We start from the raw sequence: 17,869 nt of genomic DNA on the forward strand, positions 1-17,869 counted from the left end.
GGCTCCAGAGCTCGTTATCAGGCATCCAAGGCATTCATCGCAAGGTGAATGGTCGTAGCCATCAAGGAAGCCTATGAGGGGCAGCACAAGCTGCTGCCGGCCAACATGCACGCTCACGCGGTCAGAGCCAAGGCCATCGAATTCCAGAGGCAGGTCCTGTGGCAGTTCATAAGCAGGGCGGCCACCTGGGCCACCCCTTCAGCTTTTTGCAAGCATTACTGTTGGGACGCCGGCTCTAAGTCAGACGTGGCCTCAGGACAGGCGGTTCTAAGGAACTTGTTTGCTTAAGGAGGGTCTCCTCCCCACCCTGGGGTACATTCAGTTGTAATCGCCCATGCAGTATGGAGGAAAGGGGACGGGATGTAAGAGTAATTATAAGTTACTCACCGTAGTAACTAACGTACTTGGTCCCCTTTCCTCCATACGTCCAACCATCCCCTCCTCCCCAACCCCCCCTAATAATACTGGCATCATTAGGCAATGTTAAATATTGTCAACGTGTCAATGGGGACTGAGGTGGCTCCGGTGGGCGGAATCAGGGGAGCGCATGCTCCCAGGGCCGTACCCCTGCACGCCTCTAAATTTAAAGGGGAAGAAGGTTTTTCTGGTGAAAAAGGTTCCGTCTCCCATCCCTAGGAAGGGACGCCCATGCAGTATGGAGGAAAGGGAACTAGTCACTATGGTGAGTAACTTGTAATTTCATGAGCATGTTAATCCATGCCAGACCCATGCTGGAGAACAATAGTTAAAGGTAAGTAGCTTAAACCTTACCTGCAACCTTAGATAAAGTATACCTAGAACTCAACCCGATTTCAGCAAATAACTTAATTTATCACATTTCGTCCCTCTGACGAAGTATGCTTGGGCTGTTCGATTGTAGCTATCCTAAGTGGTCTAGATACACTTAGTATAACAGAGAGGAGACTGGGCTCTATTTTATGAACACTTCTGCGCTAAGCTCTAGTTATTTTGTGTTGCCATAATTATCTATGAAAGGTCACAGGTTTTGGTTGAGGTGAAGCCCACACCTCTTTGTATGGTTCTCGCTGCCCTGCTAGGGTATGTTCGGAAAAATTGATTTCCTCGCTGGTTGTGGTTTGTACAGTGCAGGTTTTTTATTTTAGTGTGGACTCATAGTCCTAGTGGTGGTCAGCCGACATGTGTTTCGCCATGGCTTCCCATGAACCTAACACAATCATCCCTCCTAGTATCTCGTGTTTATGGAGACTTTGTGGGTACAGGCGGTATGTGCCTTTCTGCTGAATGAAGACTCAGAACATCTAGCAGACAGTCCATCTTCCAAGGGTTTCTGTAATTCCAGTTGCCTTGAACTACTGTAACAGAAATCCTGTTTTTGTTGATAGCTGAGACACTCTAGGTCTGTTCACACCCACTCTAATGGATGCACTGTTTTTTATTTCTTGGTTTTGAATAGGACAATTTTTGAGCGTGTCATTCACCTAAGCCTCGCAGCCAAGAGAATGAAATTCTTCTTCAAGCGCTATCTAGAGTATGAAAAGAAACATGGCAGCCAGGAGACTGTGCAAGCAGTGAAGGAGAAGGCTCTAGAGTATGTGGAAACAAAACGGACCCTTGTTGAAAGCTAATGTACAAGTGCCACAAAGAAAGACTGAGATTCAACGAAGCAACATTGAATACTGGTATTGGCAAAAGATGTCACCGCAGTGATGTCTACCACACGTAGGATTGCCAATACCAAACAAGGGACAGATCACAATGTTATGTATATAATGTGTACAATAGATCTTTTAATATGTCTGATAATTCACGGTTTTGTATGTTAATCCAGTTACCAATGTATAACTATTGTGCAAACACCTAGGTGTTCCCATGGCCAATTGTTCTCAACCTCGCATGTATATACGATTTTATAGCCCATGTTAAAGTCCATTGATATCCAGTAAACCGGATTACTCTGTTGAGAAAAAAAAAGGTTTTATAGTGTTATTTGAAGCAAATCATTTGTGAAAACATTATAGAATTCAAATGACTTCATCCAGAATAGAATAGTGTTCCTCTGAGATCTGATCGCAATACCATGGGTGAGAATAAAGCTCGAGTTGTCTGTGGTTACTTGGGCCAGCAAAATCATAGATGGGTCTCCAGATCCATGTATGGATGCAGCAAAGATTTGAGAAGTGGACACGGTGGGTCCAGTAAAGGAGTACAAGCTTGAGTAAAAAAAAAATACAAAACTTTTATGTTGTGTCTTAATTCTTGAAATACTGTTAGTCATTATGACCTACACACTGTGGAACTTTTGAATGTTAAATCTTCACTGATTGAGCTACCACATGGCAAAGTCACTTTGGTTTAACAAAGTATTATTATCCACATGTGTTCACTTGGGCGCAGAACATCATACAGAATAACATCAAGGTTGCAGTTTAAAGTTTCATCATTTGTTATTTTGTTTGCAAAGAAGTGCAAGGAAGTATCCTGCTTGGCAACAGGGGCCTACTGGTTGTGGCCCTAGGAGTTGGGCCCCACCCCCCTACACTTCGAGATGGTGACCTCACAGTAGGTATACAGAGGATCTCATGGGGCACTGCATTGCAGCCCCGTTGTTTAGGAGTCAGTGACTGTAGCACTGCATCTCCCAGAATCCAGCTGGTGTTTGAAAAGCTTAAGAGCACATGTGTCCCAATAATAATCCCTGCAACAAACCATCATTTTAATATAAGACTATTCCCAAGGTGGGGAAGGTGGGAAGAGGATAAACCCCTTCTCCTTGAACAACCACTGCAACTCGCCACTGAGAGCGCCAGCCATCAGGAGGAGTCAAGATCCTATGAAAAGAGCTTCATCCCCAGGCAGTGTTGTTTGTTAGAGTAGATGCCACTGTTGGGAGAGAGTTGGTTATGGAGATGGAGCAAGGAGGAGGAGACTGGGAGAGCAGGATGTGGCGGAGAAGTTGGAGAGGGTCGGTTGGCGGAAGAGAGGGAGTCAAATAGGACATTCTATCAGGGGAGTTGGTTGGTGAGGAGGTTTTGGGAAAGGTGATTACATCTGGAGAATTGTTGGACACGGTTGGAGGTGGTGACATCACAAAGGTTGCTGGAGGCAATGGGAGCAAAGGTATTTGAGGAGAAAGAACTATTGGGGAATTGGAGGAAGTTGGAATTGAATTGTTGGTGTGGAGGTTGTCAGAGATGTTGATAAAATCCAGGAGGAGGTTGATCAGCTGCAGGAGGTGGTGGGTGAACATAAGGGGGGGAAGTTGTGGAATTGTGGGAAGAGATCAGTGTGGTGTGGAGGAGGTTGAAAAAAAATCAAGAAGGTCAAGAAGTGGGAGGAGATGGTTGGATAATGTAAAAAATAACCTGCTAAAATCAAGCAGACGGAGCAATATCAGAAGGTAAACGGTGGTGAAACATCAGGTAGTGGGAAGCGGTAAAGATAAGGCGGATGAGTTGGGATAAAACCAGGAGGTGGAAGGAGGTTGTGAAACATGGGAAGGAGGTTGTGGCCAAAGCCTTCAAGGAGGCAGTTTGGCGATCTAGGGAAAGAACATGAGGTCAAAATATCAGAAGGGAGCAAAAGACTTCAAAAGGAGCAGAACGAGTACTGGCCAGGGGGCGCAGAGATGAACATGGTCCCTACGTGGGCTCTGCCACCGCGGGCCCGTTAAGTGGATTGAGCCCCCACTTGATGCCCCTTCACCTCGGATGTAATCAAGCGACTGACACAGGAAGGTCCCCCCGTCCTCTGACCGAAATCCTGAAGAAAATCGGATCAGAATTCGTCCTGAAATCATCCCTGAAACACGGGCCCCCCTCGGCCTGGCGAAGCTTCAAGAAAACTTTCACGTGCGGTGCGACACAGCGACTGCCGAACCGGAATACAGGCCCTGAAGTGGCCCTCGCAGCACACATAACACAAGACCTTCCGAAAAAAGAGCAAGCGGAGGAAGAATTCGTTCTCGCATGCACGATGCCCAGTATTTGAGGACCGCGACCCGCCTCGAACGTAGCAGAAAACCAAAGGAGACCCAGCTCCTTCTGGGTGCACCTCCCTCGAGGCAGCGACTCGGAGGAAGAGCCTTCGAACAACGCGGTGTGCCGGACACCCCGCAGGCCCCCCTCCACTGGTAGGAAAGTGAACACCAATATTTCTGCTCGCCGGTCTGGCAAAGTACGGCCCGTACAACGTATTCGACTGGAACTTGCACCCCCATCGAACGATGCAGGCCGCAAAACAGGAGACTCAACGCGCACTTCTCTGACACTGTGAAAACGGAGGGCAACCCCGACAACGCTCAGAGTCCCATATCTGAGTAACCTCGCAACGAACCAAAGGGAACGAGAGTGCACAGTGGAGTACCCGGCAAATAGAATGCTGCCTCTTTGGACATAGTAAAACCCCACACCACTCAAATACCCAGCCTTGACATAAACCTCCTATGGACGCGAAACATAAATTGGCCCTGTTTGCCTACACCCCCATTTCCGCAGCTTTCGAACCCAACATGGCAACCAGTCAAGCCACAGAGAATGAACTCGCCGCCACAAAAGGAGACATTGCGGCCCTACTGGGAGAAATTAAAAACATGAGCACCAATATAGGAAGCAAGATAGACAAACTTACACAAAGACTGGACAAAATGGAGGATAGACTCGAAGGAGTGGGGAACAATCGGGCATCTATAGACACCCTAGAAGCACAACTTGATCACAGGATGACGGAATTGGAACAACAGGAAGAAGATTTCAAGCTCAAGTTGGACGATCTGGAAAACAGAGAGAGAGACGGAACAACATAGGTATTTTCGGAATTCTGGAGAAAGAGGGAGAAACTGAAGCAGACCTGAAGGGAATACTCCATGATATCATCAAACTTTTGGTCGCAGATGATGCCATTGATGAGCCCCTAAGCGAACAAATTCATAGGGCCGGTGGCCCCCCAGGCGGGCCGCGGTCAGTCCTTGCCCGATTCCATCACTTTCAAGACAAGGCCCGAGTAATCGAAGGCCAGGAAAAGCGATACGATCACGTTAGGAGGTGCCCAAATTACAATATACCAAGATCTCTGTGCGCTGACACTGGCCCTCAGACGGATGTGCGGGCCTCTCACGAAACATCTAAAAAGGAAAACATTCGATATAGATGGGGATACCCTTTCTCTCTCTCATTTGAATGATGGAACCAAATTCAGACTAAGAACCGGAAAAGACATCAGGGCGTGCATCTCAGATCTGCTCAGCCCCCAAGGTGAAGGAGATAATCATGATGAACCCAAAAGAGAAGATCGAGAATGGCGAACCCAGGGTCCCAGAAGGAAACGTGTGAAGGGATCAAGAAAATACAGGAGAGGTAACCTCTCCCCAGAGACAACTGATCAGCTGCACCCCTGGTAAAATAGAACTCAAATGTGAACTTTTTGTGGAATATGCGACCAGAAAAGGTGTCAAATCACAGAAGTCGCAACATGGGACTTTGGGGGGGGGGACACTAAGAGGGCTCAATTGAAACTGTGATATCACAATTGATTAAGGGGTGTGACGTAATGGTCCCCACAGGTGGTTCGACGCGGATCCGGTGCAGTTAACCGGGCTCGATCAAACGCCATCAACAGGAGATGGGAGGAGAATAGAGGGAGGCGGGGGGAAAAGGGGAGTTGAAAAGGGGGTTGAAGCAACATTCATGGAAACTCAAAGCAGTCGTAGTAGCGTGCGATTTATAATGAAACTATATTGTCGGTCATGCAATAGGAGCCTTCCTCTCAGAAAATGTTTTAATGGCGTTAAAGACTAACTCAAGAGGGAGGGACTCTCTATGAGTAGGGACACTTAATGTGAAGGGACTCAATTCTCCAACGAAACAATCGCTCGTGGCCAGAAAATTTCAGAGGTCTAGGATGGACATCCTACTGTTACAGGAGACCAAATACATGAAGGGTGAGGAACGGAGAGTCCTAGGAAAGTGTGTCGGAACAGAATTCTGGGTGTTAAAAAGGGATGTGTAGGTATACTGGTCAGAAAAGGTTGTGTTTCGTCGAGATGAAAACATGGTTAGATGTAGATGGTCGAGCATTATTGGTAATTGGCAACATAGGCAAGGTGAATGTAACAATCGCAACATTATACTCCCCGAAAGCAGGACAAAATAGATTCCTTCACAAAGTGATCCCCAAAATATTTCTACAAGCCACAAGCCATGTTATCCTCGGGGGTGATTTCAACCTGTGGGCGGACCCACTCAAAGATAGAAAGCCGGGTAATCAGGACGTACGATATCAGAGTGGAGACATTCCAACTGAGATGGCAAAGATGATGGATATATATGATATGATAGATGTACGGAGGAACATGCACCCCAACACACAAGATTACACCTTCCTCTCCGCCCCCACAATACATACACACGTATTGACTACATATACCTGTCCAGAGAACTTGCCAATAACACAACACATTCTGAAATAATCCCGGTCACATGGTGTGACCACGATCTGGTGCTGGCTGAAATCCAATGGGAAAACTTACCAACCAAGTGCGGAAAATGGCGTTGTAATGAGTCTCTTTGGAAGGACGCAGTCTTCAAGGCTGAAATGGAGACTGAAATTGCCGAATTTCTCAAAACAACACTGGTGAAGTCCTCAAGCAGACAGTGTGGGAAGAAGGGAAAGCCTCTTTGAGAGAGATCTTAATAAGGGAAGTGTCAACAAAAAAAAGGGAATGAAATATCCTTGAGCACAGATTAAGATCCGAAACTTGTCAATTAGAAGGTGACATCAAGAAGGGCGGGGGAATAGACCATCTAAAAATCAAAGAGGCAAAGGATAAGAGCGAAGAATTGAAATTGTTGGAACATGAACAAATAGTCTGCAAACTTAGAATGTTGAAACAAACCTTTTATGAAAAGGGGGATAAGGCGGATGCACTACTGGCTGCTAGGATCCGAGAGCAGAAGGGAAAGTGGTGGAGATGGTTGAAGATGACCCTAAAAAAACACCTACTCACCCCACCATTCCCGAATGCTTTGCTAACTATTATGAGAACCTATACTCCTCAGAAACAAACCACGATCAATCAGAAACATACCTGTCCCTGATCAGTACGCCCAAAATACCGAGACTAGATTCAGAACAGCTGGAATCCCCTATATCTGAACAAGAGGTCCAAAAAGCAATAAAGAGACAAACCTTGGGCGAATCCCCGGGGGAAGATGGCTATGCAGCGGGATTCTATAAAACGTTTAGTACACAACTTACGCCATTTATGACAGAACTCTTTAATGAAATAATAAAAACCGGTAACGCCCCCGATTCCTTCACCCGTGCACTGATTACAGTGATTCCCAAGGAAGGGAAAGACCCCAGAAAATGTGGATCATATTGCCCAATTTCCCTGCTTAACCTAGATGCAAAAATATACACGAGGCTCCTAGCCGCGAGGTTGGAAACATTAATGCCACAGCTAATACATTCAGATCAGGTTGGGTTTATATTAGGGAGACAGGGAGCAGATACAATGCATAAGACCCTTCATCTTCTCCACATGTCACAGACATTAAATAATGACCCAGTCCTCTTTTCGATTGACGCAGAAAAAGCCTTTGACAGGGTAGAATGGGGATTTCTGAAAGCAGTGCTACGTAAAGTAGGTATAGGCCCAGTATTTAGAAGAGCAATACACTCGGTGTACACGGCCCCCAAAGCATCTATTTATTGCACTCTCCTTAGAGCCCCTTGCACAGGCCATGCGAACAGACCCCATGCTAGAAGGTATTCATCTAGGAACGACGGAATATAAAGCAGCTCTGTACGCCGATGACATACTCCTGCATATCACTAACCCCATGGCGTCCATCCCCCGAGCTCTATCAATGCTAGAAGAATATGCTCGGCTTTCGGGGTTCAAAATAAATAAAAATAAATCGATACTCTTTCCCTTACGAGGACAAAAAGAAGAAAATGAGGTAAAAGTTTCCACACTAGGTTTTAAGATTGAATATACTAGATTACAATACCTGGGTATACAGATTACCAGACTCATAGACGATCTTCACAAAGCAAACTTCCTCCCTCTCCTCCAAAAGTTTTGTGCCGAAGCTAACTAGATGGAACAAACTGACGATATCTTGGCTGGGTCGACTTAACGCCATCAAAATGTTATGCCTCCCCCCGATTTCTATATCATTTCCAAATGTTGCCCATTAAGATGCCGAGAAGCTTTTTTGCAGAAACCAGGAAAACCATTGTTAAATTCCTCTGGCAAGGGAAGAAAGCGAGAATCCCGTATGATACCCTAACACTCCCAAAAGAGAAAGGTGGGATAGGACTCCCAGACCTGCGAAAATACTAGTAAGCATCCCAACTCCGGGTACTGATCCCTCATTTACGTAACCCCAAAGACACCCAGTGGGTTCACATGGACAATCATTACCTGTCCCCGGCCACAATATCTGAATGGCTATGGTCCCCCAGGAAAAGGCTTTCTCACTCTAATAGAACCAAAGGCCACCCAAGTTTGAGCGTCATATGGGACATCTGGAAACAGGGCGCACACATGCATAAAATCACCACAAAGACTGATATGCAAATGGATGTTTCCCATCTGTGAAAGGTACAGTGAGCAAAAAGCTTGTGCTGCAAACTCTCATCTTAGAACAGGTAATCATGCCATGTTCTTTCTGGAGAGGAGCGCCTGCTACCTTTTTTGAAATATTTGCAAGGAACTTGGGGTTGGTCACCCTGAGTTACCTGGGGGCAACCAGACGTGGACTCCCTGCTCACTGTGCTCAGAGGCACAGCCTCACCTCACTGATGAGGCCCAACAAGGCTGAAACACATGTATGGGGTTGCTGTTGGTACTCTTGTTCAGAGAGGAATTGCCATAGCATTTCGGTGCTGGACTGCCCATGTGGGCGGGACAAAGATTGATATGCAAATGGTTATTTCCCGTCTGTGAAAGGTACAGTGAGCAAAAAGCTTGTGCTGCAAACTCTCATCTCAGAACAGGTTATCATGCCATGTTCTTTCTGGAGAGGAGCGCCTGCTACCTTTTTTGTAAAATCACCACATGGCCATCCCCCCTAAGCCACTTATGGTCTCCTGGTATCAATAACCACATCCCCAATGTAGAACTATTTCAATCATGGTACGAGGCAGGCTTGGAGAGAGTGGGGCAATGTCATGATCTCTGCTTCCAAAAGGTCAGGGTTTTCCCAACTCCCTTGGAAGCAGATTCATAACCCAGGTTCCGAGTGCCAACCAGTCCCAATTGGGACCTTTTGGACCCAGTCCTGGCGCCAGTGGCACCAGGCTCATAAATATGCCCAGTCCCAGCGCTGGAAGCGCCGGGCTCATAATGCTTGGGTGGACTTACCTGCAGCAGACCATGCTGCTTACTTGCCTGCCAGTTGAGCCTCTGATCCTCTTCTGTTTGGAACTACTTTTCCTGTTGGGTGGGGCAGGAGCCACTCCCTAGGTTCAGAACACTGGAACTCTTCTGGAAAGCAGGAACTCTTTTCTTACCTAGGCGTGGCTGTGGAAGGAGACACCTAAGCACTACAGGAGGCTATTTAAACCACACCCGATGGATGAATCTTGCTTTGCATTATTCTGCATCCTCTGCAGCAGAACGCTCATCGTGTCTTCTGCATCTGATCCTGGGCCTAAGGAAAAAGGCTTACCATCCTGAATCCAGTCTTCAGCAACACCTATAAAGACAAGAAAGAACAGGTTAGCATTACGGTCTTCAGTGACAGCTCTTCACTTACCTGGGCCATCGGCTGTCACCAACTACTCGCGCTGCATTCTGAAAGACAAAGGCTTACCTACTCTTTGTGCGCTCCGGAGGTCTTCACACTGCATTCCGGCATCTGAAAGACAAAAGCTTACCAACTCTTCGCACGCTCCGGAGGCCTTCGGCGCTGCATCCCGCATCTGAAAGACAAAACAAGGTGCGTTTAAAGACATTGGGGAACTTTAATACTCACGTGCCATTACTCCTTTCCACATCTAACCCAGTGGGTATTCCGGCACCCTGCAGCCGCTCCGAACTTGTACCTGCAAAATAAAAAGGCAGTTAGAGCGCATCGTGAAGCAGACAACAAGCGCTTACTTACGTGCTTCCAGGCGCTTCTATTCATCACACGGGCTCCATCTTCAACTCACTTCAGCCCGTCATCCACCATCGCCGGAACCCTGCAAAACAAGAGACATCATTACTAAAGACTTTAAAGACATTAGAATTACTCGAAACTTACCGTTCGTGCAGTAAACGACGGACAGCAGTCCTCTGAAGTCAAGAGGCCTGCTCCCCTTATCCAGTGAAGAAACTGGTTACAGCACCCTGCCCCGAGGCAGATGGAGAGCACGGCGTTCACTTACCTAAGGTGAGAGCGTTAACCTTCGGGGTTCTACAGGAGAAGAGAAAGGGAAGAAGAGAGAGACATTCAATAACCCAGTTCATTAATCCCATATTTTCTATCTGCAGACATCTTACCCTTCGAGTCAAACATACAGTGCACAGAGGTCCAGCCCAAAGAGCCAGCTGTGTGTTACACATCACCTTTGAAGATACGGTATACGCCCAGTCAAGACCGGCGCCTCTACGGGAATCAGGTGAGCGTTACAGGCAATTACAAAGAAAAGACTCCTTTATAACATTACCAGACTTGACGGAAGCTCTGGGAATAGGCCCTCTGTCCACATTCCAATATATACAACTAAAAGGTATCCTAACAAAACCAATATGGAAGCCCAAATTAATGAGACCTCACTCCCCTTGAGAAAATATTGGATACGAGAACGGAGATGAAGGGCCTAATATCAGCACTGTATAAAGAGTTGATTATTGCGGGCAGAGGGTCCACAGAAACACTCAAAGGCCGATGGGAAAGAGATTTAGTCGAACATATTAGTATAGACACGTGGGAAACGATATGTGACGCTGCCACCCACACATCTATTTCAAATCAGTACAAGCTACACGCTATCAAGCTCCTACATAGATGGCATTATGACCCTGTCCGGCTTTCCAAAATATTTCAAACAGCTAACCCAAAATGTTGGCGAGGGTGTGGGGAAACGCCGATTATTGGCACATGTGGTGGGGATGCGCCCAGATAAAGGTTTTCTGGGATGAGGTCCTGGGGTTGGATCAAGGACATAAATGGCATATCCCGGGTGGCTGACCTCCTACCTTATATTGTTTGGTCTCGAGAGGGACGAGGAGGACTGGAATAAGATTAGAGGCCTAGCACCTCAGTTGTTATTAGTTGCCGAGCAACACTGGTAATGAAGTGAAAATCCAAATCTACCCCCACCAAGAATGAATAGATTAATGTTGCCACTAATATATGTATAATGGAATTGATTACTGCATCATTGCGTGGAAAGTCATCACAGTGTGAGGCCATATGGCTTGACTACAAGAATGAACACCTCCCTGATGGGCTGTTCCGTTGACCAACTGAAATCTACAACTATAATGTACACGAGGCGGCTAGATGATCAAAGCGAGGAAATGTAACAGCCTCATGGACAATCGTCTTGAAACAAATCCCTACACTCTGAAAACATTTAAAAAGACTGTGACCCTTCTAAAAAAAAAAAAACCGCCAAGCCGACCACGAGATTTGCTATTTGACCCGGGAGGGAGTGAGGGGGTAGGGGGAGAAAAGTCATAATGGATTACAATAGCTGGATGGAAGAAACATGGATGGAAGAAACATGTAAAAATAATTCTGTAGCACTATTTGAATTCCTGTTTTCGCTATGTAACTCTGAGATCGTAATTGTGTTATGTAATGTGACTTTCAATTTAAAATGTTAATACTCCTACGTCCCATCCCCTTTCCTCCATACTTATGGGGACATCTCTCTGTCCTGTGGGACGGGACCGGAGCACTTTGTAAAAAGCATCCAAATTCTTTTCAAAAATGTGTCCCTCCTCTCTTTCCTGCGCGGGGCCCAGAACGCGGCCGTAACCCCGCCCACCTTGGCTCCGCATCGCCCATCAGTCCTTTTCTCCGCATGATCGGGGCCGGGCGCACTTGCATCCTTGGAAGACTTTCTTCCCTTTTTTCCCTCTCTGCCTCTCGCTAGCGTTCGTTTACTAGTCTGTCTTTTAAACTAGATTTCCCAGACTGTTCGTGTCACCGTCGCTTCGTGAGGGCGGATCCCCATCCTCTTTGTTTAGAGTGTTTGGGTCCGGAACACCGTTGGGACTCCTGTTTTTACTGTGACTCCCTTTCGGTCCAGGCACTTCAACGTCGGTTGGAGCGGTGGGAGGTGGTGTTCGGACGGACTCCTCCTTCGCATTTTCAGGCGTTCATCGACGTGAAGAAAAAACGCCCAGTAAGTTCTTTACTTTTCAGAGCACCCCGGCCGGAGAATATCTTTCCGGGTTCCTCTCGAGCCGGGAGGGGCGTTGATCGCTCTGTTACCGGGGTTCGCCCTGAGGTGCCTGTCGGGCCTAATAATTCTACCGGAGTTTTCTCCGAGGGTCACCGTAAGGGGCCTGTGTCCACCGGAGTACGCTCCGAGGCCCCTCCAGTGGGGGCTGTTTGTAGACACAGTTCTACTGAGTCGTGGGGTACCGGAGCTTGCTCTGAGGCTGCTCTTTCAGCTTCCCTCAAAAACAAAACCGGGGTGCGCCCCGAGGTCTTGGCTGGGCTTGAGGTTACCGAACAGATGTTCGAGACCCGTGCCGATAAGGCTTCTACCGGGCCTAGGTCCGAGGTCCCTCGTACAGAGGCTAAGGATACCAACAGTTCTGAGGGGCCGGGCAAGGCCCTGTCGGTGACAGCGCATCGTTCCCGCTCTTGTGGTGACACCAGATCTGTTGAGGGGGCAAAGAAGAAAGTTTCTTCTTTTACCGGCAGTGCCAAGACCCTTGCTTCGAAGGCTCAGTTGGCGGTTGGTATGTCGCAGAAACATTCCAGGCCTCATAGTACCGGCTCTGCCGAGGTACCTTACGTTAAGGCTAAAATTAAGACCCCTGACCCATCGACGGGGACCCCTGCCTCACTTCATCACGTGCCGCAGTTCTCCTCAGATGAGGACAAAATGGCGGCCGTTCCCGCCACGACCACGGTGGCCATTTTAGGTACTACCCCTACAACTACGCCATTGGCCCCTGGTATAGGGTTCGGTCCTTCGGGTGAACCTAAGGTCCCTTGTGTGCATCCTTACCGGCCGGTTTATGATTGGAACGCCCGGATGCCTCTTCCGCACAATGTTTCGTTGCCCGCGGGGGCGGCACCCTTGATTTATGTGGATTTGTCGGTGGAGGGGCCGGTGTAGCACCCTTCCCCCGTTACGTCCCTGGATTTGTCCACCTCATGAGAGGCCGCCTCAGGTTCCGAAACAATCTCCCGAGGACGCTTTTTTCGGTAAATTTCAAGCGCTTATGCGCACCGACCCCATGAGGGAATATTTAAAAGGGCTTTTCAAGGAGATATGTCCACCCGCGCCTCTGGCTCCACCCGTTCCGACGGTGGTCCCGCTGGCGGTCCTGCCGGCGCCTCCCTTGCCCGTGGTGCCTCCCCCTGCGCTTCCGCCTGTGCCACCATTGTCCCCAGTGGACAAGGCAATGCCTGACACGGCTCAGCAGGATCCTGACCTGTCAGATGCCCCTGAGGCGATCAGGACAACAAGGACCTTCCCCGCTCTATCAGAGCTTTCCATGACCGGGTGCTGGACATGATGAGTTTCTTAGATGTTCCGGTGCCCGAGGCACCTGCTCCGCAGGAGGGCGTGCTTTCTGGGGCGTTCACCTTGTCTCCTTTGGAGTGTACCGGCCTGTTCTATCAGAAGGACGTTCTGGCCGAGGTCCGTAGAGCTTGGGAAAAGCCACACTCGGGACTTTTTGTCAATAAAAAGATTGACGCGAGGTACAGGCTGCATTCTTTGGAAGAAGTGGCCTTGTCATCTCTTCCGCCTCCCTTCTCCACAGTGGTGGCTGCGGCTACGTTGCAATCCAGGCCTGCAGCATCCTCCTTTGCGACGGCTACTCAGGTCTTGGGAAAGGAGGACAAGTACCTGGACTGACTAGGGAGGAAAATCTTTGCCAATTCGGCCTTACAGCTCAGGCAGGCCAATGCAGAATTGATTTTGGCGGGAGCTAACATGCGGATGTGGAGAGGTCTGTCGGAGTTTGAGGAGCACATTCCGGTCAAGAAGTTGGAGGATTTCAGAGGAGGCCTTTTCGATGCAAGGGTCTTGGCCCAGGATCTCCTGGAGGCTGCGGCTCATCACGTAGACACCTCGGCTCGGGGTCTGATGCTTGGAGTTGATACCTTGCGGCAAGTGTGGCTGCATGCCACCAAGTTCTCGAAGGAGGTGCAAGACAAGGTTCTGGACCTTCCATTTGATGGTAAGGAGCTTTTTCACTCTTCTACTGATGTAGAGCTCACCAAAACCAAAGACAGCACTCAGACGGCTAAATCATTGTCTGTTCTGGTTAAAGCTCCCTTCAAGGCTCAAAGGCCGTTGTCGCAAGGTCGACCTTCCTCTGGTTTTAGGGGCTTCCTCGACCGCAAATCTCGCAGAGTGGATACTCCTCCGGGGAATAACTGCCGTAGACAGCAGCATAAGCGGTATTTCTCCCGCTCCTCAGCCTGCTCATCAGGTTCAGGTGGCACCGTCACCGATAAGCCTGCCAAATGAGGGTTTTCCGCGCTCGCACGAGACCCCAGTGGAAGGACGCATTGCATCTCATTGGGAGGCGTGGCAGACCATCACAGAAGACAGATGGGTCTTGTCAGTCACTCGAGCGGGCTTCCGCTTAACTTTACCCCTACCCCACCCCTCAACCATCCTTTTCAGCTGTCGGGCTCACCCTCCCTCAAAGCCGAGGTTCAGAAACTTCTGCACCTCAGAGCTGTGGAACCCGTTCCCTTTGGGGAGCGAAGGGAGGGCTTCTACTCCCGGCTGTTTACGGTGCTCAAACCCAACCAGCCTGGCCTTCGCACCATCCTAGACCTTTCCCAGTTCAATCTTTTCCTACCCCAAGAGAAATTCAAGATGATCACGCCCGGCCAGATTCGCTCCTCTTTGCAGATGGGCGATTGACTCAGCGTGGTGGATCTTCAGGATGCGTACATGCATATCCTGATTTGGAATCCACACAGGAGATACCTCCCCTTTTCTTTGGGAAAGGAGCACTTCCAGTTTCGGGTGCTTCCTTTTGGCCTAAGTTCGGCGCCGCGTGTCTTCACGAAGATGATGTCGGTGATTGCGGCCTATCTTCGTCTCCAGGGTATCCATGTGTATCCCTATTTGGACGACTGGCTCTTATGCCGGGGTGCGCCCCGAGGCCTTGAGTGGGGCTTGGTGCTACCGAACGGATGTTCGAGGCCCGCGCGAGTAAGGCTGTTACCGGACCTGGGTCCGAGGTCCCTCGTACAGAGGCTAAAGCTACCAAAATTTCTGAGGATCTGGCAAGGCCTTATCGGTGAAGGTTGTTTCTCACCGTTCCTGCTCTTGCGGCGACACCAGATCTGTTGAGGGGACAAAGAAGGGAAATTTGTCTTTTACCGGCAGCGCCGAGGTCCTTCCTGAGAAGGCTAATTTGGCGGTTGGTATGTTGCAGAAACATTCCAGGCCTCATAGTACCGGCTCTGCCGCGGTTCCTTATGTTAAGGCTAAAGTTAAGACCCCTGATCTATCGACGGGGACCCCTGCCTCAATTCGCCACGTGCCGCAGTTCCCCTCAGGTGATGACAAAATGGCGCCCGTTCCCACCACGACCGCGGCGGCCATTTTGAACGCTACCCCTACAGCTGCGCCATCGGCCTCAGGTGTAGGGCTGGTTTCTCGGCCTTGTGTGCATCCTTATCGGTCAGTTTATGACCGGAATGCTTGGATACCCCTTTCGCACAATAATTTGTTGCCTGCGGGGTGGGCACCTTTGGTTGATCTGTCCATCCAGATATAGGAGTGGGCCATGCTTCATGGCGTCTAGCTGCTTGCGGTGCACATCCCGGGCCAGCTGAATGTCACAGCGGATGCCCTCAGCCGGCGGACGGTGGTCAGCTACGAGTGGGAGTTCAAGGCAGAGATCCTCTCATGGATTTTCTTGCGTTGGGGCACACCTGAGGTGGACCTCTTCGCTACGGTGGTAAACAAGAAGCTTCCTCGGTATGCCTCCAGAGGGGGGCTGAGAGCCTCCTCTACGGGGGATGCTCTCGAGATTCCATGGCACAACATCAGAGCTTACGCCTTCCCGCCTCTGCCTCTAGTTCATCGAGCAATTGGGAAGCTGAAGAACTCTGTGAACTGTCCCCTTCTGCTCATGGCCCCGTGGTGGCCGTCCAGTTTTTGGTTCTCAGAACGTCAACACCTGTCGGTGTTTCTGCTGATCAGGTTACCAGCAACCCCAGATCTTCTTCATCAAGGGGAACAGCAGATGTGGCACCCCTCCCCACAATCGCTCAGCTTGGCGGCATTGGTGCCTGAGTTCATGTATTAGAGCTTTTTAACTTGTCTACGGATAACATGCGTATTATCCAGGCAGCCAGGGAACCCTCGACCAGATCCCAATACAGGAGTAAATGGCTCAGGTTCTGTCGTTGGTGTTTGGAAAAGCAGTTGGATCCAAGGGTGGCTACGATTGACAAGGTGCTGTCCTTAGTGTCCTCCCTAGCAGAGTCGGATGTTTACGTTCTGTCATGCAGAACCTACCTTTCAGCGGTTTCCGCTTATCTTGCTATAGACCAATGCTCTTATTCTCTGAGTAACCCAGTGGTTAAGGGGCATTTTGCAGGCTTGACACTCCTCTACCCTCCGGTTCGTAGTCCGCACCGGCCTTGGGACCTAAATGTAGTCCTTACGGCGCTGTGCCATAAACCCTTTGAGCCAATGGCTACGGTTGACCTCAAGTACGTGTCCTGGAAAGTGTCCTTTCTGGTAGCCGTTACGTCAGCGAGGAGAGTGAGTGAGCTCCAGGCATTGTCGGTGGAGCACCCTTTCTTGGTCTTTCACAAGGACAAGGTAGTCCTTCGAACGAACCCAGCTTTCCTACCAAAGGTAGTGACCGAATTCCATCTGAATCAGTTGATTTCCCTTCCGGTCTTTTTTCCGAACCCTGCCTCAGAGGCGGAAAGGGTTCTACACAGCCTGGATGTCCAAAGAGCTCTTAGGTTCTACCTGGACAGGACTTCCGAGCTTCGGAGCTCTTCCCAACTGTTTGTGACCTTCGGTAAGCCTTAGGGCAGGCCGGCTTCTAAGGCATCTATTTCCAGATGGATTACCGCCTGTATCATGGAATCTTTCACCGTCCAAAAGTGCACACCAGGTGCGAGGCAAGACAGCCACAGTTGCTTTTCAGAAGTATGTTCCCTGGGAGTCCATCGCTAAAGCGGCTACTTGGGCCTCCCCATCTGCTTTCTGTTAGCATTACTGCCTCGATATTAGCTCTAGAGCCGACGCTCAGTTCGGCCAGGCTGTGCTGAAGAACCTGTTTCAGTAAGGGGTATTTCCATCCACCCATAGTTCCTGTAAGGAGTGCTTGGGAATCTCCCATAAGTATGGAGGAAAGGGGACGGGATCTAGGAGTATTACCAGGTTACTCACTGTAGTGACCACCTTACTCCTAGTCCATAGTCCCCTTTCCTCCATACGCACGCCCGCCGTCCCCTCTAATAAAGTTCCTTTGTTATTGCTAATGGGTCTATGACCCTGCGATAGAAAAGGACTGATGGGCGTTGTGCGGGGCGGAGCCAGGGTGGGCGGGGTTACGGCAGCGTGCCGGGCCCCGTGCAGGAAAGAGGAGGGACACATGATGCTTTTTACAAAGTGCTCCGGTCCCGTCCCACAGGACGGAGATATGTCCCCATAAGTATGGAGGAAAGGGGACTATGGACTAGGAGTAAGGTGGTCACTATGGTGAGTAACC

The 17,869-nt window shown here is 49.3% G+C and overlaps 1 protein-coding gene across 1 annotated transcript in view; it reads left to right on the plus strand.

Annotated features, from left to right (window-relative positions):
• Nucleotides 1–2,218, plus strand: part of PDCD11 (programmed cell death 11) — a 1,291,633-nt gene extending 1,289,415 nt beyond the window's left edge. The window contains exon 36 of the mRNA XM_069611704.1: nucleotides 1,436–2,218. Within this exon, the coding sequence (XP_069467805.1) occupies nucleotides 1,436–1,607 (172 nt within the window). The 3' untranslated portion in view covers nucleotides 1,608–2,218. The remainder of the gene's footprint in view (nucleotides 1–1,435) is intronic.
• Nucleotides 2,219–17,869: the final 15,651 nt, after the last annotated feature.

Source organism: Ambystoma mexicanum, chromosome 8, assembly GCF_040938575.1.
Source record: "Ambystoma mexicanum isolate Mex_15411 chromosome 8, UKY_AmexF1_1, whole genome shotgun sequence".
Taxonomy (NCBI): domain Eukaryota; kingdom Metazoa; phylum Chordata; class Amphibia; order Caudata; family Ambystomatidae; genus Ambystoma; species Ambystoma mexicanum.